Raw genomic sequence first — 15,668 nt, 5'->3', positions numbered from 1 at the left:
TAAACTGGGAAGGCAAGCGAGGCTTTCCCTCCCAGTAGGCAATGAAAGTGAGAGAAGCCTGGGCCAGATATTCTCCCTAACCCTTGGTCCCACCGAGACTCTGAATCCTCAAGCCCCACAGGCCACGCCCACATCTAACCCCTGCTCCCCTATGCATGCCCCACCCCTTCCGCCCTCACCCACAGCTGGTGGGCAGTGGGTCCAAGAAAGCATCCTGCTCTGCTTACTTTCAGCACCCTGGGAGGAGGATGAAATCCGTAGGGACCGCGTGGAGCCCCAGAGCGTGTCGCTGTCGTGGAGAGAGCCTGTCCCTGCTGGAGCTCCCGGAACCAACAGGACTGAGTATGAGATCCGCTACTACGAGAAGGTGAGTCCCAGCAGGAAACCGCTTAGATCCCTTCCTTAGTCTTATTCCTCAGCTGCGAGGCCTCCTGAGGCTCTCCCTTCCTCCTCTCTCTCCTTCCTCACCCACAGACAGCTCCAGCTCACCTCCTTGGCTTAGGGTTTAGCGGAGATGAAGAGCTGGCTGTGGGACAGGTCTGTTTTGCCTGCCTAGCCAAGTTTACAAATATGATCTGCAGACACTTTTGCGAAGGAAAGGCTCACATAGATAACCGTGTGCCGCAGGAGCACATTGCCAGGCTGGGGTTGGGGAATGTTCCAGGAATGTTCTGTGGCTTACTATAAAAGGGTGTGAGTGGTGCACCATTTATTAAATTCACACATTCTTATGTATGTTAAATATATATTATATATGAGATATATGTGTGTACACTTCGCCGGGTGTGATGGTGGTGCACACATCTTTAGTCCCAGCAATGTGAAGAAAAGGCAGGCAGATCTGTGAACTGGAGGTCAGACTGGTCTTCATAGTGCGTTCCAGGGCAGCCAGGGATACATAGAAAAACCCTGTCTAAATAAATAAATAAATAAACAAACAAATAAATAAATAAATGCTCATTGTCAATTCCATAGTGAGAATTGATTATTTTTATTTTTGACATAGGGTCTTGCCATGTCGTCCTGGCTGATCCTGAATTCATAGTAGTTCTCTTGCCTCAGCCTCTCGACAGTAGGGTTGGACCGCCATCCCCAGCTTTCTCTACAGCAAACAGTGCCTCCTCATGAGATACTTTTTTTGTTTGCTTTGAGACAGGTTCTCTCTGTGGAGCCTTAGTTGGTCTGGGATTCACTCCGCAGACCAGGCTGGCCTTGAATTTATCTTGACCTCTGTCGAGATAACTTTTGTCTCTGTCTCCCCAGTGCTGGGATTGTATGTGTGCACCACACAGTCTGATTTGTTTTTTATAAGATACTTTTGCTGGTTTATTTTTGTTTGTTTTTGTTTGCTTGCTTGCTTGTTTGAGGCAGTCTTACTGTGTAGCCTTGGCTGGTCTTGAAGGGACTCTCCTGCTTCTGCCTCCTGTGCGCTGGGGTTGAAGGTGTGTGGGGGGGTGTGATGCCACACCCAGCCTTCTGCTGAATTTTATGAATTTTGTCCCATCCCCACCCCAGGCTCACAAATGCTTCTTCTGGCAAAAAGCCTTATGGCCTTTTCTTTTCTTCTCCTCCTCTTTTATTCAGGGTTTATTTATTTTTATTTTGAGATCTGGTCTTCCTTAGCCCCAGCTAGCCTCCTGCCTCCACTGCCCACACGCTGGGCTGACAGGCATGTGCCTCCACACCCACCTTTCTCTTCTGGTGCATCTTCAATCTGCGGTTACCGTTCAGCTGCGATTTGATGAATGGAGTCGTTTCCCAACCCCTGCTCTCTTCCCCATCAATTTGGTGTCTTTAACTCTGAGATATGATCTTCTGTGAAATGGTGCCTCACTTTTATGCAAATTAATTCATTAAAGAGAAACTTCCTCCCCAGTGTGACAGGATCCCACTCCCTCAGCGGCCTGTGGGGCTCTGCTGAGTCAGATAATGGCTTTGATTAATAGACATCTGTTGAGAGCTGTGACAGTTGGGGTGCCCAGGAAAAAAAATAGGGTCACCGAGTCACTTTTGGACATATGGGCCTGGGGGACCAGGATGGGGAGCTGCTGGCTGAGAGGAGGGGGAGCAGGCGGGGCCGTGTGGTGAGTATGGTCTTTCTCTGAGGCTCGTCAGCCATCCAGGTGGATTTCTTGTACGTCTGAAGAGATGGCATTGGGGAAGAACTTTGAGCACAGAGAGGAGCTTTGGGTGTCAGATGTACTGGGGTACAGCAAAGGTCAGGCCTGAAGGATTTAAAAGTGTCATCTTGGCTGGCCCTTCCTTCACAAGGATGGGGGTCGGGGAGGCTTCACGAAGGCTGCCCAAGACCCAGCACAGGAAGTGGCCCCTCACACGTTGTAGTCAGTGATCTCCTGAGACTCCAGCCAAGCAAGTCCTTACCCCCTGCAGTCCAGGTGCCTGGGAGGCAAAAGAGAGGACCGCCAACAAGATAATCCTTGCTTTCTGCTTTGCAAATCAGACGACAGGGGGATGAAAAGCCTTGAGACTATCAAGGACAGGGCAGGTGGCTATGAGAGGCTTGTGTGTGCCCTGGCCTACCTCACCCCGGACTGCCAAGCCCTGGTAGCCATCACCTGGTCATCCCTGCAAAGGAAGCTCTGGCCTATTATAGGACTGAGTCTTGAGTCCCTTGCTCCCCTCGCCCCCTCCCTAGCCCCCAGCATCCTGGGTCTGGACCTCACTGCTCCATTCTTTCCAGGGTCAGAGTGAGCAGACTTACTCCACAGTGAAGACTGGGGCACCGGCTGTCACTGTCACCAACCTGAAGCCAGCTACCAGATACGTTTTTCAGATCCGGGCAGCCTCCCCAGGGCCTTCCTGGGAGGCCCAGAGCTTCAGCCCAAGCATCGAAGTGCAGACCCCAGGGGAAGGTAAGTGATGTGTGTGAGTGCTTGCTTCCAAGGCGTTGGGTGCGAGCAGCAGGTAGAGACAAGGGCAGGAATTAAGCGAGTCCAGAAGGGAGCCACAGAAGAGCTTCAAGCCTTTAATCCCGGCACTAGGGAAGCAGAGGCTGACAGATCTCTGAGTTCAAGGCCAGCCTGAACTACAGAGTGAGTTTCAGGACGGTCAGGGGTACACAGTGAAACTCTGCCTCAGAAAACGGAAAACCACAAACAACAAAACAAAAACCAACCGAACAAACAAAGAAAAAAAGCTACTTCCCATTTTAGTCACCCACTAAGCATCTTCCCCGGAGCACGGGGAGCCCTAACACCGTGCCAGCTGGTGCCCCCCACCCCACCCTTGGAGGATGCCTCTTCCGTGAAACATCCTGAGTCGACCCAGCCCCTTTCCCAAGGTCACCTCTTTCTGGGCCTTGCTGGATTCTTCCTGATGCTCTTCTCCCTGCCATGACAAAGATCTGCTCTGGCACGCTGCCCGCTTCCCTCTCCAGGTTTAGCTTGTGAAGCCAACTTCCCTGAAAGGGAGGAGACCAGGAAGGGGCACAGACCAATAATCTGGGCACTTGGAAAGCTTGGGGAAGGACCATTGAGAGGCGTTCAAGGCCAAATGCCTCTACACAGAACTCAAGGTTGGCAGAGATGGCATCAATGAGTAGCTGAGCTGAAAGTGCATGCCAATAATCCCAGTGCTTGGGAGCGAAGGAAAGGGAAACCAAGAGCCAGCCTGGGCTACATGAAATCTTGGCTTAAGAAAGGGAGGGAGGGATGGAGGGTTGGGGGGTAGGGGGGAAGAGGGGGGGGAGGAAGGAAGAATGGAAGGGAGAGAGGAAGGAGAGAGGGAGGAAGGGAAAGGAGAGAAGGAAGAGAGAAGTGAATGGTGTATAAATCACATCTCAATAAAGTTCCAACAACAAAAAAGAAGCTGAACTTGCGAATCCCTGGATCTTCCAAAGGCCCTGCTTCCTGGTGCTCTGCCTGCTTCTTTCCCTGCCTGACTCCCGCGCCCCTCCCCATTCCCTTTCAGACGGAGGCTCCCAGTTGCTCACCTTGCTGGCTGGCCCCAGCCCTCAGAATCTCACCTCCATCTTACCTTGTGTAGCTCATGGATGTATTTTCCCCAACAAAGGCAGTTCTCCCTAAGAGGCATTCTGGCACCAGCTGTCAAGATAAGACTGGCCACATTGCCTGGTCCCGAGGCTTCAGTCACCCTCCTTCCTTCTTCACCCTAAACCTGCTACAGGCAGCCATCTTTCTGCTCAGCGTCCACTGCCTCCCCTCCTGACGAGTTCTGCTGAACCTTTCTGTCTCACACCCCTCCGTCCCAACCTGACTCCCAACTCCTCAGGCTACCTCTGTCCTCCCGTCTCCAGCTAGGCAGGAATAGGCAGTTCACTCCTAATGAGCGTCCTGGGTAATTCTCTCTCCTTAGCCTGCATCCAAGTCCCTCTAGCTGAGCCTCCCCAAGTTCTTGCCGTTCCCCCTGCCTCTGGATGGGGCATCCTCCAGTTATGTGGGCTGCCCGCCATTTTCCAGGGCCCGTTTGTGCCTGTGCCTGAGATGCAGACTCTGTCTTTGTGTCTCCCAGCCTGTCCCCTCTCTCTGGCCATGTTTTGTTTCCATAGTTAAGCATTGTTTATTAACTTACTTAGTTTTGTCTCTCATTCTGGGCCTGTGCACCTCTTTAAGCAGATTGGGGTCCAGTGGATGTCCGTCCAGTTTCAAAGCTGCTTTGGCATTAGGCACAGGGTTTGGGGGACAGGTTTCAGTCTTGGGTTCACCTGGATGTGGTGGCACATGATGTAATCTCATCACTTGGGAGGCAGAGGCAGAGGGGTCAGGAGTTCAAAGTCACCCTTGGCTACACAAGTTGGAGGTCAGCCCAGGCTACGTGATACTCCATTTCAAAACCGAAACCAAAACCTCACAAAATCCTGTGTCCACACCACTTAGACGCTACGTGACTGTGGACAAATTAGGTAACTTTCCTCAACTTGTCTTCTCTGCTTAAAGTGGACACAGTGACGCTCCCAGGACTTTTGTAGTGATGAGGCAGGATGGTCCAGTTCAGGGATGACACAGACCTCTTATGGAATGTCTTAGACATGGATGCTCAGTGTTGAGGTACTGCTGCTGGTGGACATTCCATGTCGGGAAAGGACCCCAGAACAGAGGCCGTGACTCTGCAGGGCTCCTAGAAGTCTCTTGTCTCCTCGAAAGGCATAAGGGGAAACCAACCCCAGCTACCTGGACTCTTGCCTCCTCCCAGAGCTGGGCTGCAGTACAGAGGTCCTGCCTGCAAGCGGAGGGGGTTGGCACTCCAAATGCCACCGTGGGTGTTGGTTACTATGTACCAAACGGCTGCGGGACCCTCCTGGTGGCCAAGACAGAAATCTCTCTTGGTGCTTTCCCAGGAGCCTGGTCCATTGCCTGACTCAGCCCCCTGTTTTTTTTCCCCTCTAGTTGCCCCTGGGTCCAGGGACCAGAGCCCAGCAGTGGTTGTCACCGTGGTGACCATCTCAGCCCTCTTGGTCCTGGGCTCCGTGATGAGTGTACTGGCCATCTGGAGGAGGTAGGTAGCTGGTTTCATCCTGCTGACCTCTGGTAGGCTGTCCTCCAATGTGTATAAAATATGTCCACACAAGTACCTACAGTGTACCACATGCACACGCACACGCACGCACGCGCGCGCACACACACACGCACACACACACAGAGGCAAGTTCACAGACTCAAGCGCACTGCTGCACAGATCCCAGTGCCACCAGGGAACACACAACCAGCAACCCCAGAGGTCAGGGGTTCAAGCCCTTCTTCGGCTACATATAGAATGTGAGGCCAGCCTGCGCCCTTGTCTTCCCTGCCCTTCAGAAGAGATGGTAGTGCGGCCAGCGCGGCCCCTCCCCCACATGCTGCTCACGCACCAGCTGCGGGCACTGCAGCTAGCTCAGCCGTGCTGGGATGAAGGGGATTTAGCTCCTTAACTCATTAAATGTCAGAAGGCATCGCTGAGGGTGGAATCAAGCTCCAGCTGCTCCCGTGCGATTAGGATTCTCAGGCCCCCGGTTCCGGCCCCCAAGGGATCTGAAGCCCCTTGAACACGAGCAAAGAGAGAAAGTGAGTTAAGTGGGTGGGAGAGCGGGGGACAGGGGACTCATCAGTCTGAGCTGCGTCCTTCCCTAAGAAGCTTGCAGGCAGGGAAACGATGGGGAAGATGAGGGAGGGGACTGAAGGAGGGCGGGGGGCGGGGGACCAGGACTGGTCAGGTCTGGTTGGAAGAGGATTCCATTTCCTCTACACAAAGCAGAGGCTTTTTAGCAGCGTGTATCCCCACCCTGCGCAGGGCCACACTGGCAGCCCCAGTCTGGGACTGTGGTAGGCAGAGCCTAGTGGGCTGGAGTTGGGTATAGAGGAAAAGTGGGCTGGCTGGGGACGTCAAGGGTCTGAGCCACCTGTGGGCTAGAGGGACAGTGAGTGTTTCTTTGACACTGGCCATTTGCATGGCTTCGACCAGTGACCAGTGACCAAGAGAGATGATTGTCCCGCAGCCCTAGGAGCCGTTTGTGTCTGGGCAAGGTGGATCAGGAAGGATGCGACAAGCTAGGATTAAAGGCGTGCACACTGAGGAGGCAGAGGCAAGTGGAGCTGTGAGTTCAAGGCCAGCCTGGTCTACATAGAGAGTTCGAAGATAGCCAGAGCACCACAGAGAGACGCCATCTCAAAACAGGTGGGGGAGGGGAAGAAGAGGAGGAGAGGCAGGACAAGGATAGGGAGCTTCTTCCTCACGGAGCCTAACTTTAGGTCCATGCTCTGGGTCTGTTGGGAAATCAGGAATGGGCAGCTGCTGGGGGCATCGTATCCTGGCTTTAACCATCAGGGCTGTGGCGGCAGGAGAGAGACAGGTGTACTGGAGTAAGCTGGGATCAGCTACAGACTAACTGCTGATTTCAGGTCAAGCCACCTCTGGCTCAGGGAGGAGAGCCAGAGAGTAAGTTACCATACCAAGTAATGGATTTAATGACAAGATTTCCTTTTTAAAGGTTTATTTTTAGGCACGTGTATTTTTATTTATGGGTGAGAGTGAATGTGGGGTATGTGTCTGTGTGTGGCCACATCTACTCCAACAAGGCCACACCTCCCTGATCCTTCCTAGATAGTTCCATTAACTTGAGACAAAGCTTACCAAGACTATGGGGCCATTCTCATCCAGACCACCACACGCCGAGCCTTAGTAAGTATGTTATCCATCTGTTGCTGCGACAAAATGTACAATATAGTCAACTCATGACGGAAAAGTTTTGGGGGGCTCACCCCTTGGCCTTGGTCCTGTGGGTGGCAGGTCATCATGGTAGGAGCTTGTAGCAGAGGCAGCTGCTCGCTTCATTGGCAGCCAGTAAGCAGAAAATCAGGAAGGGACTGGGGTCACAATGTTCTCCTAAAGGGCATGTCCTCAGTGACCCAATTTCTTTCTCCCAGACCACCTTGCAAAGGCTCCACCACCTCCTTTTTTGACCCCAGGCTGTGAACCAAGTCGTTTAGCACTCAAGCCTTTTGGGGACAGTCCAAGTCCACACCATAAGCCAGATGTGATGGCACACCTTTGAGGTTAGCCTTGTCTACATATGGAGCTGCAAGAGGTTAGCCTTGTCTACATATGGAGCTGCAAGACAGCCAAGACTACAGAGTGAGACCCTGTCTCAAAGCCACCAAAACGAAAAATAAAACACCCACATTACATCTGTAAGCTCTTTGTTAGCGTGATGTGGTTAGGCAGGGCTGTCTTCATCATGGTTTTATTACAGAGAAAAACGAGCCACCCAGTCCCACAGTCACTGTGTGTGGATGCAGGTGCAAGAGCTCACAATCGACTACAAAGACCATGTGTCAGAATCCTTTCACGCCTTTCTCCCCTGGGACACACCTCCCCTATGCAAACCATCTCCCAACCCCTCTTTCTTCCTTGGTAGGACCTTGTCTCCTCAGCTTTCTCCCTCCTCGGTTCCTGTGACAGCTCATCTCCTGCCCACGTCTATTCTTCTGCAGCTCTCCTCCCCGCACTGATCGTTCCCAGTTCCTCCTTTCAAGCTCCCTCATCTCCCTGGGCTGAGAAAACAAGCCCCCGTGTTTGTATTTTCAGAGCAGCTCCACCTTCCATCAGATTCCCTACTCATAGATTCCTCTGCATCTCCCACCACCCGGGAGCTAATGAGTCCACACCATAAACCGGATGTGGCGAGCTAAGATATGTGAACATTCCTGTTTTGCTTGGCAGTGGCTCTCTGTGAGCTCTCGGGGACCCTCTTCCATTCAGCTACTTTCTGTCTCCAAACCCCATGGCACTGTCATCTTCTTGTCCTTCCACAGATCTCTCACCGGGGTTGGCCACCCACAGCTCAAGCTACTGCCATCTCTTGAGGGAACTATAGAATGGCTTCCTTTTGGCTGCCAGGATCTTTTTTCTCAAATCCAAGTTGGGAAAAAAAAAACATATAAAATGAAAATTGAATCAGGACATTCCCCTGCTCCAGGTCTCCAGGGGCCTTCCTCTGCTCCCAGAACAAAAGCCAGAGCCTTCATGTGGAGGAAAGGCCTGCCCCAGGTCCCTAGATCCAGACTGCTCTGGGCTTTGCCTCTGGCTCAGGAAGGATCAACCTGTTATTCCTGACTGGATAGCATGGTGCTTTGTGCCAGGAGTGTAGACTTGCACATTTCTGGAGTTTCCTCAAAGCAAAGACACCAGGAACAGTGATGGATTGAAGGGCTAGAGATCCAGGCTTTGGTTTGTCTGTTTGCTGAGGGGAGGAGGTTGCCAGATTGCAAACCATGGCTATAGCTGTGACCGAGGCAGCAAAAGATGAAGAAAGAAGTGGGTGGGGAGGAAAGAAAGAATTGTTTAGCTGGGGTGGCTCAGTGCGTAAAAGCAGTTGTCATCAAGTTTCATGACCTGAGTTCAATCAATCCTCGGGACCCACATAGTGGGAAGGGAGAAACTATTCCTTCAAGCTGTCCTCTGACCTCCACAGGAGTGCACACGCACACACACACACACACACACACACACACACACACACATATACACATACACCCATATACATACATAGAGACATATATACACACACATACCCATACACACATACCCATACACACATACCCATACACACATACACATACACACATACACACACATACACATACACACATATACACATATACACAGATATACACAGAAGGGGGTAATTTTTTTAAAAAGATTTATTTATTTATTTATTTATTTATTTATTTATTTATTTATTTGTTTATTTATTGAATGCTCTATCTGCATGTACATCTATGAGCCAGAAGAGGGCATCAGATCCCATTACAGATGGTTGTAAGTTACCATGTAGTTGCTGGGAATTGAACTCAGAACCTCTGGAAAAGCAGCCAGTGCTCTTAACTGCTGAGCTATCTCTCCAGCCTGAGAGAGGTCATTTTTAAAAGATTAAAATGTTTTAGAAAGAAGGAAAGAAAGAAAGAAAGAAGGAAAGAGAGAAAGAAATAAAGAAAAAGAAAAGAAAAGAAAAGAAGAAAGAGAGAAGGGGGATTGTAAAATGGCGTAGTGGCCAGGCATGGTGGCACATAACTTTCACCTCAGCATTTGGGTGGCAGAGTCAGGTAGATCTCTGTCTTAGTTAGGGTTTTACTGCTGTGAATAGACACCATGACCAAGGCAACTCTTATAAGGATAACATTTAACTGGGACCCTACTAACAGGTTCAGAGGTTCAGTCCATTATCATCAAGGCAGGAGCATGGCAGCATCCAGGCAGGCATGGTGCAGGAGGAGCTGAGAGCTCTACATCTTTATGTGAAGGCTGCTAGTGGAAGAATGGCTTCCAGGCAGCTAGGAGAAGGGTCTCAAAGTCCACACCCACAGTGACACAGTTCCTTCAACAAGGCCACACCTCCTAATAATGCACTCCCTGGGCCAAGCATATTCAAACCACCACAATCTCTGTAGATCAGTCTGGTCTATAGAGTGTGTTCCAGGAGAGACAACACTACACAGAGAAACCCTGTCTTGAGAAATCAAACCAACCAACCAAACAAACAAAAAAAAGATGGCGTAGTGGATAAGGGCACACAAGAACCCACAAGGTAGGAGAGCCCCAACTTCTGCAACTTGTCACACACACACACACACACACACACACTAAATGAATAAATCTAAAAATAATTTAAATTAAAGATGAAAAGAAGCCAACAGATAAGAAAGTCACTCCCCAGAAGGGGCACAGAGCTTTTCTTTCTGAAGGGACCAAGAGGTGCCGCCCTGGGCGCTGGTGAAGTGGGAAGGTCTGGGGTCGCCTGGTGAAAGGATGCTTCTGCATCCCCACAGGCCCTGTGATGGCAAAGGAAGTGGCAACGCCCATGATGAAGAGGAACTGTATTTCCACTGTGAGTTGTCTATGCCGCGCATACCTCTGTCTTCGGCCCCTTCCCAGCCGCCACCTCCTGTTAGTCTCATCTGTGAGGCCCCTTTCCTCAGGCTCTCTTTCTCTTCCTCTGTTCTCAGTCAAAGTTCCGACACGCCGCACGTTTCTGGACCCCCAAAGCTGCGGGGACCCGTTGCAGGCTGTGCATTTGTTTGCCAAAGAGCTAGATGCCAAAAGCGTCACCCTGGAGAAGAGCTTGGGAGCAGGCAAGCCCTGGACCCTAGAAGCCTGGATTCATCAGGGAGCTCCGCCCACTGGATAAACCCCACCCACCAGGCAACACCCACTGGGGAAAGCTCCGCCTCCTCTTTCCAGAAAGCTGGTCCCCAACCCCTGGCCCGAAGCCCCGCCTCTGCACTGAGGGCATCCCTTCCCAGAAAGCTCCTTGCCCACCTGAAGTGTCTGTGGCTCTGCCCTCTCTGGTCTGTCCTCTAGCTCACTGTGGGACATCTGCACTCAAGTCTCAGTTTAGTCCAAGGCTTTTATGGAACGGCGAGGAGAGGTTTTTCCAGTAAGCTTCGGGGACAGACACACCTGAGGTCTGATGATGAATTAGCTGAGTGACTAAGAGACTCATCTTCTATGGCTCTGAGCCTCAATTTCTCACCTAAAAAGCTGCTATGGGAACTCCACAGGTTCAGGGCACCTTGCTGGCTTGTTTCTGTGCTCCAAGAAACAGGCCTCTCCCCAGAACCCACACAACAGAAGGCAGAAAGAGCTGTAGGGTAGAATAGATGTAGCCGTCACTTGTCCCGGGCTTTGCTGCATGTAATGACAAGCACATGCAAAGTTACTGTATCTCTGTCACAGAGAAGGAAACTAAGCCCAAGGGTTAAGAAAAAGATGAAGACCAAGGTGACAGTGCTTCAAACTCTGGCGCCTCCCACAGCATGCTGGGAAGACCTCTATGACCCAGAGTCACCTTGGTTCAGCCCACCCCATTGGTTGGAGTCTGAGATGCCCATTTCTTCACAGGCCGATTTGGGGACCTGTGCTGCGGCTGCCTGCAGCTGCCCGGTCGCCAGGAACTACCCGTGGCCGTGCACACTCTGAGGGAGGGTTGCTCAGACTCCCAGAGGCTCAGCTTCCTGGCTGAGGCCCTCACCCTGGGGCAGTTTGACCACAGCCACATCGTGCGGCTGGAAGGCGTGGTCACCCGAGGTAGGCCCGGCACACTGCACTCCCAGTGCTTAGCCAGGTATCAGGTGGGATGCCCGGAGAGGCCAGGCGCAACCTTATGTCACTTCCACTTGAGTGACTCAGGATGGCTCCTCTCCCGGGGTGGCCATGCTGACCCAATTCCACTGGTGTTTGGGGAGTGGATCACTGTCCCTTTGAATGATCTTTCTCACCTGACTCCTTGCAGCTCTGACTTTGTCTCTGTCCCACTGTGGACTGTTTACCTTTTCCTCTTTTTTTTTTTTAAACCTCCCCACCAGGATGAGTGGGCGTGGGACAGGGTAGGTGGGGGTGGGGCAGGGTGGGTGGCAAGGTTAGAAAACTTGGGTTTTACTTCTGGCTGTTTTAGCTGAGGTAGAGCTGGTAGGGGGCGCTGTCCACAGGCAGAGCGGCAACTTAATGTGTCTCCATCCCTGATACAGGGAACCCCTTGATGATTGTCACCGAGTACATGAACCTCGGGGCCCTAGATGACTTCCTCAGGGTGAGTAACCAGTTGGAGCCCCAGGAGGGGAAGCACCGATGCCATATTTTTCTTGTCCCTTCTCTTTTCTCTCGGGGCTTGGGGTTGCCAATGCTCCCATTGGGCAGGCTGACCCGATGCTCACAGTACCCTGAATCCCAGAGGGACTTAGTGGCTTCCTGGGTGGTTTGAGTGGACAGCCCTGGCCTCAGTCCTCACCCACTTCCATAGCATCACGAGGCAGAGCTGGTGACTGCGCAGCTGATGGGTCTGCTGCCCGGGCTGGCATCGGCCATGAAGTATCTGTCGGAGATGGGCTATGTCCACCGGGGCCTCGCAGCCCGCCGAGTGCTCCTCAGCAGTGGCCTCATCTGTAAGATCTCTGGCTTTGGGCGGGGTCCCCGGGACCGAGCGGAAGCTGTCTACACCACCATGGTAAGGAGTTCCCTTCTCTGGCCCCACATGCTGCTTCTCCTGCTGGCCATACCCACCGGCCCCATGGTCTATATCTTGGCCCTGCCTCCTTCTCTGCCTGGTCTCTTCCCTGAGTCAGCCGGGCAGCTTCCTCAGATGTTGGAGGGGTGAGGAAGAGATATGTGGGTCTGGCTGTGGGTGCTGCGGCTTGCCTGGATGTAGCCTGCTGCTGACTCAATGCTCGCCTGCTCTGCCCTGCTTACCCACCTAGAGTGGCAGGAGCCCAGCGCTCTGGGCAGCTCCTGAGACTCTACAGTTTGGCCACTTCAGCTCCGCCAGTGACGTGTGGAGCTTTGGCATTGTCATGTGGGAGGTGATGGCCTTTGGGGAGCGGCCCTACTGGGACATGTCTGGACAAGATGTAAGTGACCTGTGCCTCCAGCTCCAGTCCAGACCTCTCTTTTACTCCCATCCTGTCTAGCGTCTCTGGGGTGGCGGTGGGGGGTGGGGTGGGGCTGGGGGTTGATGGGGGTGGGGGTTGTTGGTGGGAGTGGGGGTGGGGGTTGGGTAGTTGGAAGTATCCTGTCTGCTCTGCATCTCTGGAGCCTAGGTAATCAAGGCCGTGGAGGATGGCTTCCGGCTGCCACCCCCCAGGAACTGTCCCTCCCAGCTGCACCGATTGATGCTTGAGTGCTGGCAGAAAGACCCAGGTGAGCGGCCCAGGTTCTCCCAGATCCACAGCATCCTGAGCAAGATGGGGCAGGAGCCAGAACCCTCCAAGTGTGCCTTGACCACCTGTCTCAGGTACATCCTCCCTGACCGCCTAAGCCAGGCCAAACGAAATAGCCTCCCAGATCCCAACAGCTACCCCACCTCATCCCACCTGTTCAGGTGTGAAGCCCAGCCCATTGTCCGGACTGATCGGACATCCCCACCCGCTGCTGGCACATCTTACCTCCTCAGGCAGCCACGTCCTGCAATTTGCCCTTTAACTGGCTTAGTTCTCCACTTGCTTGAGTGTCCTGCTTTTGGGTGCACGTTCATCACTGGGTGCGGTCACCTTACTCCCCCCCTCCCCCCTTGTCCTTTTTTGAGCTGCTTTTCAGGAGAGTGACTGGGTCTTATGTCACACCCTGGCTGTCCGCATGATTACCTTCTCTGCTCCTCAGGCCTCCCACCCCACTGGCAGACCGTGCCTTTTCTGCTTTCCCCTCCTTTGGCTCCGTGGGTGCCTGGCTGGAGGCCCTAGACTTGTGTCGCTACAAGGACAACTTCTCTGCAGCCGGCTACGGGAGCCTGGAGGCCGTGACTGAGATGACTGCCCAGTGAGTCTAAGAAGCCAAGGCCCGGGGTTCAGGGACCTGAGAGAGCTCCTTCCTACATGGGAAAGCCCTACCTGTCCTAGTCCTGGGCCTTTCCCTGTCTTGAGAAGGGGAAGGAGAGGGTTGGCTCCATGGGAGGGGTAGAAGGATTGGCTCAGTTGGATGTAACTGTTCCTCCTTGCAGGGACCTGGGGAGCCTTGGGATCTCTTCCGCGGAGCATCGAGAGGCCCTCCTTAGTGGGATCAGTGCCCTGCAGACTCGAGTGCTACAACTACAGGGTCAGGGGGTGCAAGTGTGAGCCGCTCAGCCCTGCCCCAGGACCTACAAGCGACACTCCCCTAGGGTAGGAGGAGTGCTTATTCCCAGTGGCCTCTGAGCTGGTTGGTACCACGTTGTCCCCCCATTTCATTTTTCCTCTCAACACCTTGCTGACCTAGTGGTCCTAAAACGAGGTTCAGATCCCTGGAGAGGGCCCCAGACATAACAGTAGGAAGAGGGCTAGGGTGTCAAGGGAAGGTTGGGGTGTCAAGGGTGTTGGTTGGGGAAGACAGTTTCAGTTGTCCTGGCTCAGGCCCCTTAGGCTGCCACACTCAGTGGGGGTTGGGCCTAATCAGTGGGCATCTCATTTCTCCAGAGAGCTTTTGACTTGCCAGGCAATATGGGTCCCTGTGAGAGACCCATTGCTTCTGACAGGGACCATAGCTGCGTAGGCACCAGAGTATGGGAGCCTGAGCCAGCGGGTGGTGCCCCTTACATCCTGTGCCTTGGCTAGGTCTAGCTGCACACTGGTGACAAGGCCCTAGCAGGCAAGTGGTGCTGAGCTCAGGGACTGGGCCCCCAGGTGGAGACTCCAGAGCTGATGGCTTCCTGCCTTGGGGTTGGCAGTTCAGGATGAGGGCCAGGCTCCTAGTAGGCCATTCAAAGTCCTGGTGCTCGCCCTGGGCCGATGTCTGATTTGATTGGAAGTGATTTCAGAAGAGCACAGTGGGCTTACTCTGCATTCTGGAGGGTGGAAAGGAGAATGAGACTGAGGGAGTGGATAGGCTGGTCCAATCACACTATATACTTGGGGAAGTCAGAGCCCGTATAGTCTCAGAGCCAGGGTTAATGCCAGACTGAAATCCAGGGAGAAGTCTGGCCCTGGAGAGAGCTTGCCCTGCCCCATGGCACCAGCATTCTTCCCTGGGCGGCACAGTGAATGGTCCCTGGGTTGAACCCCTTCAGGCCGCTCTGTCCCTCTACACTAGAGTACAGTTCCCCTCCAGAGTGCCTCCCTGTGTGCTGTTCAGAGCTCTTGAAGGTGCTAAGCAAGGACCCTGGCAGCTGTTGAGACCTTGAGACCAAAGCTATCCCAGAGGGCAGAAAGGCATGGATGTGACCCCTGATGGATGCCTGGTTTGCTATGGTAGGCTTGAGACAGAGTAGGTGGGAGTGGAGAGGAGTAGGCAGGATACAGAGAGCACCTCTGGAGGGAACACACTAGGAAGGGATCCCCTGGGGCACAGGGGGAATGGGCAGGTGGACTGTGGATTATGTTTGTGTAATGGGGGGTGTCCAAAAAGGCTTCTTAAATGAGGTCAAAATTGAGTAAGGCCTTGATGGGCAGGGTATTGTCTCCTTGGGGTGAATGGAGTCATCAGCAGGCTTGGAATCCAAGTAAGGATGACTAACAGAAAGCCTGAGGGAGGGGGCTGGAAACCACGATGCGTCTTTGGGGACTACCCCGTAGTGAGGAGCAGGGACTCCCAGCAGTGCCTTTGGCCTTGACCTGCCAGCAGCAGCTCTTTCTTCCTCAGAGCCTACCCCATTTCCAACTCTACTCCCTGGGCACTTGACTGAGCTCAGTGACTGCAGGAACACTGGGGTAGCCTGGGATACTGCTCCCTTTGACAGAACTGGGGGAACTGAAACA

General features: G+C 53.1%; 1 protein-coding gene across 1 annotated transcript in view; it reads left to right on the top strand.

Annotated features, from left to right (window-relative positions):
* Epha10 (EPH receptor A10) overlaps positions 1-15,127 on the top strand; it is a 33,228-nt gene extending 18,101 nt beyond the window's left edge. The window contains exons 6-17 of the mRNA XM_032898344.1: positions 234-367; positions 2,702-2,873; positions 5,367-5,475; positions 10,281-10,339; positions 10,458-10,583; positions 11,353-11,538; positions 11,979-12,040; positions 12,251-12,454; positions 12,705-12,854; positions 13,044-13,237; positions 13,603-13,758; positions 13,940-15,127. Of these exons, the coding sequence (XP_032754235.1) occupies positions 234-367; positions 2,702-2,873; positions 5,367-5,475; positions 10,281-10,339; positions 10,458-10,583; positions 11,353-11,538; positions 11,979-12,040; positions 12,251-12,454; positions 12,705-12,854; positions 13,044-13,237; positions 13,603-13,758; positions 13,940-14,054 (1,667 nt within the window). The 3' untranslated portion in view covers positions 14,055-15,127. The remainder of the gene's footprint in view (positions 1-233; positions 368-2,701; positions 2,874-5,366; positions 5,476-10,280; positions 10,340-10,457; positions 10,584-11,352; positions 11,539-11,978; positions 12,041-12,250; positions 12,455-12,704; positions 12,855-13,043; positions 13,238-13,602; positions 13,759-13,939) is intronic.
* The last annotated feature ends 541 nt before the right edge of the window (positions 15,128-15,668 follow it).

The sequence above is a fragment of the Rattus rattus genome, chromosome 1, assembly GCF_011064425.1.
Source record: "Rattus rattus isolate New Zealand chromosome 1, Rrattus_CSIRO_v1, whole genome shotgun sequence".
Classification (NCBI taxonomy): Eukaryota; Metazoa; Chordata; class Mammalia; order Rodentia; family Muridae; genus Rattus; species Rattus rattus.
Note: the sequence above shows the minus strand (reverse complement) of the source record. Positions and strands in the feature narration are given on the sequence as shown.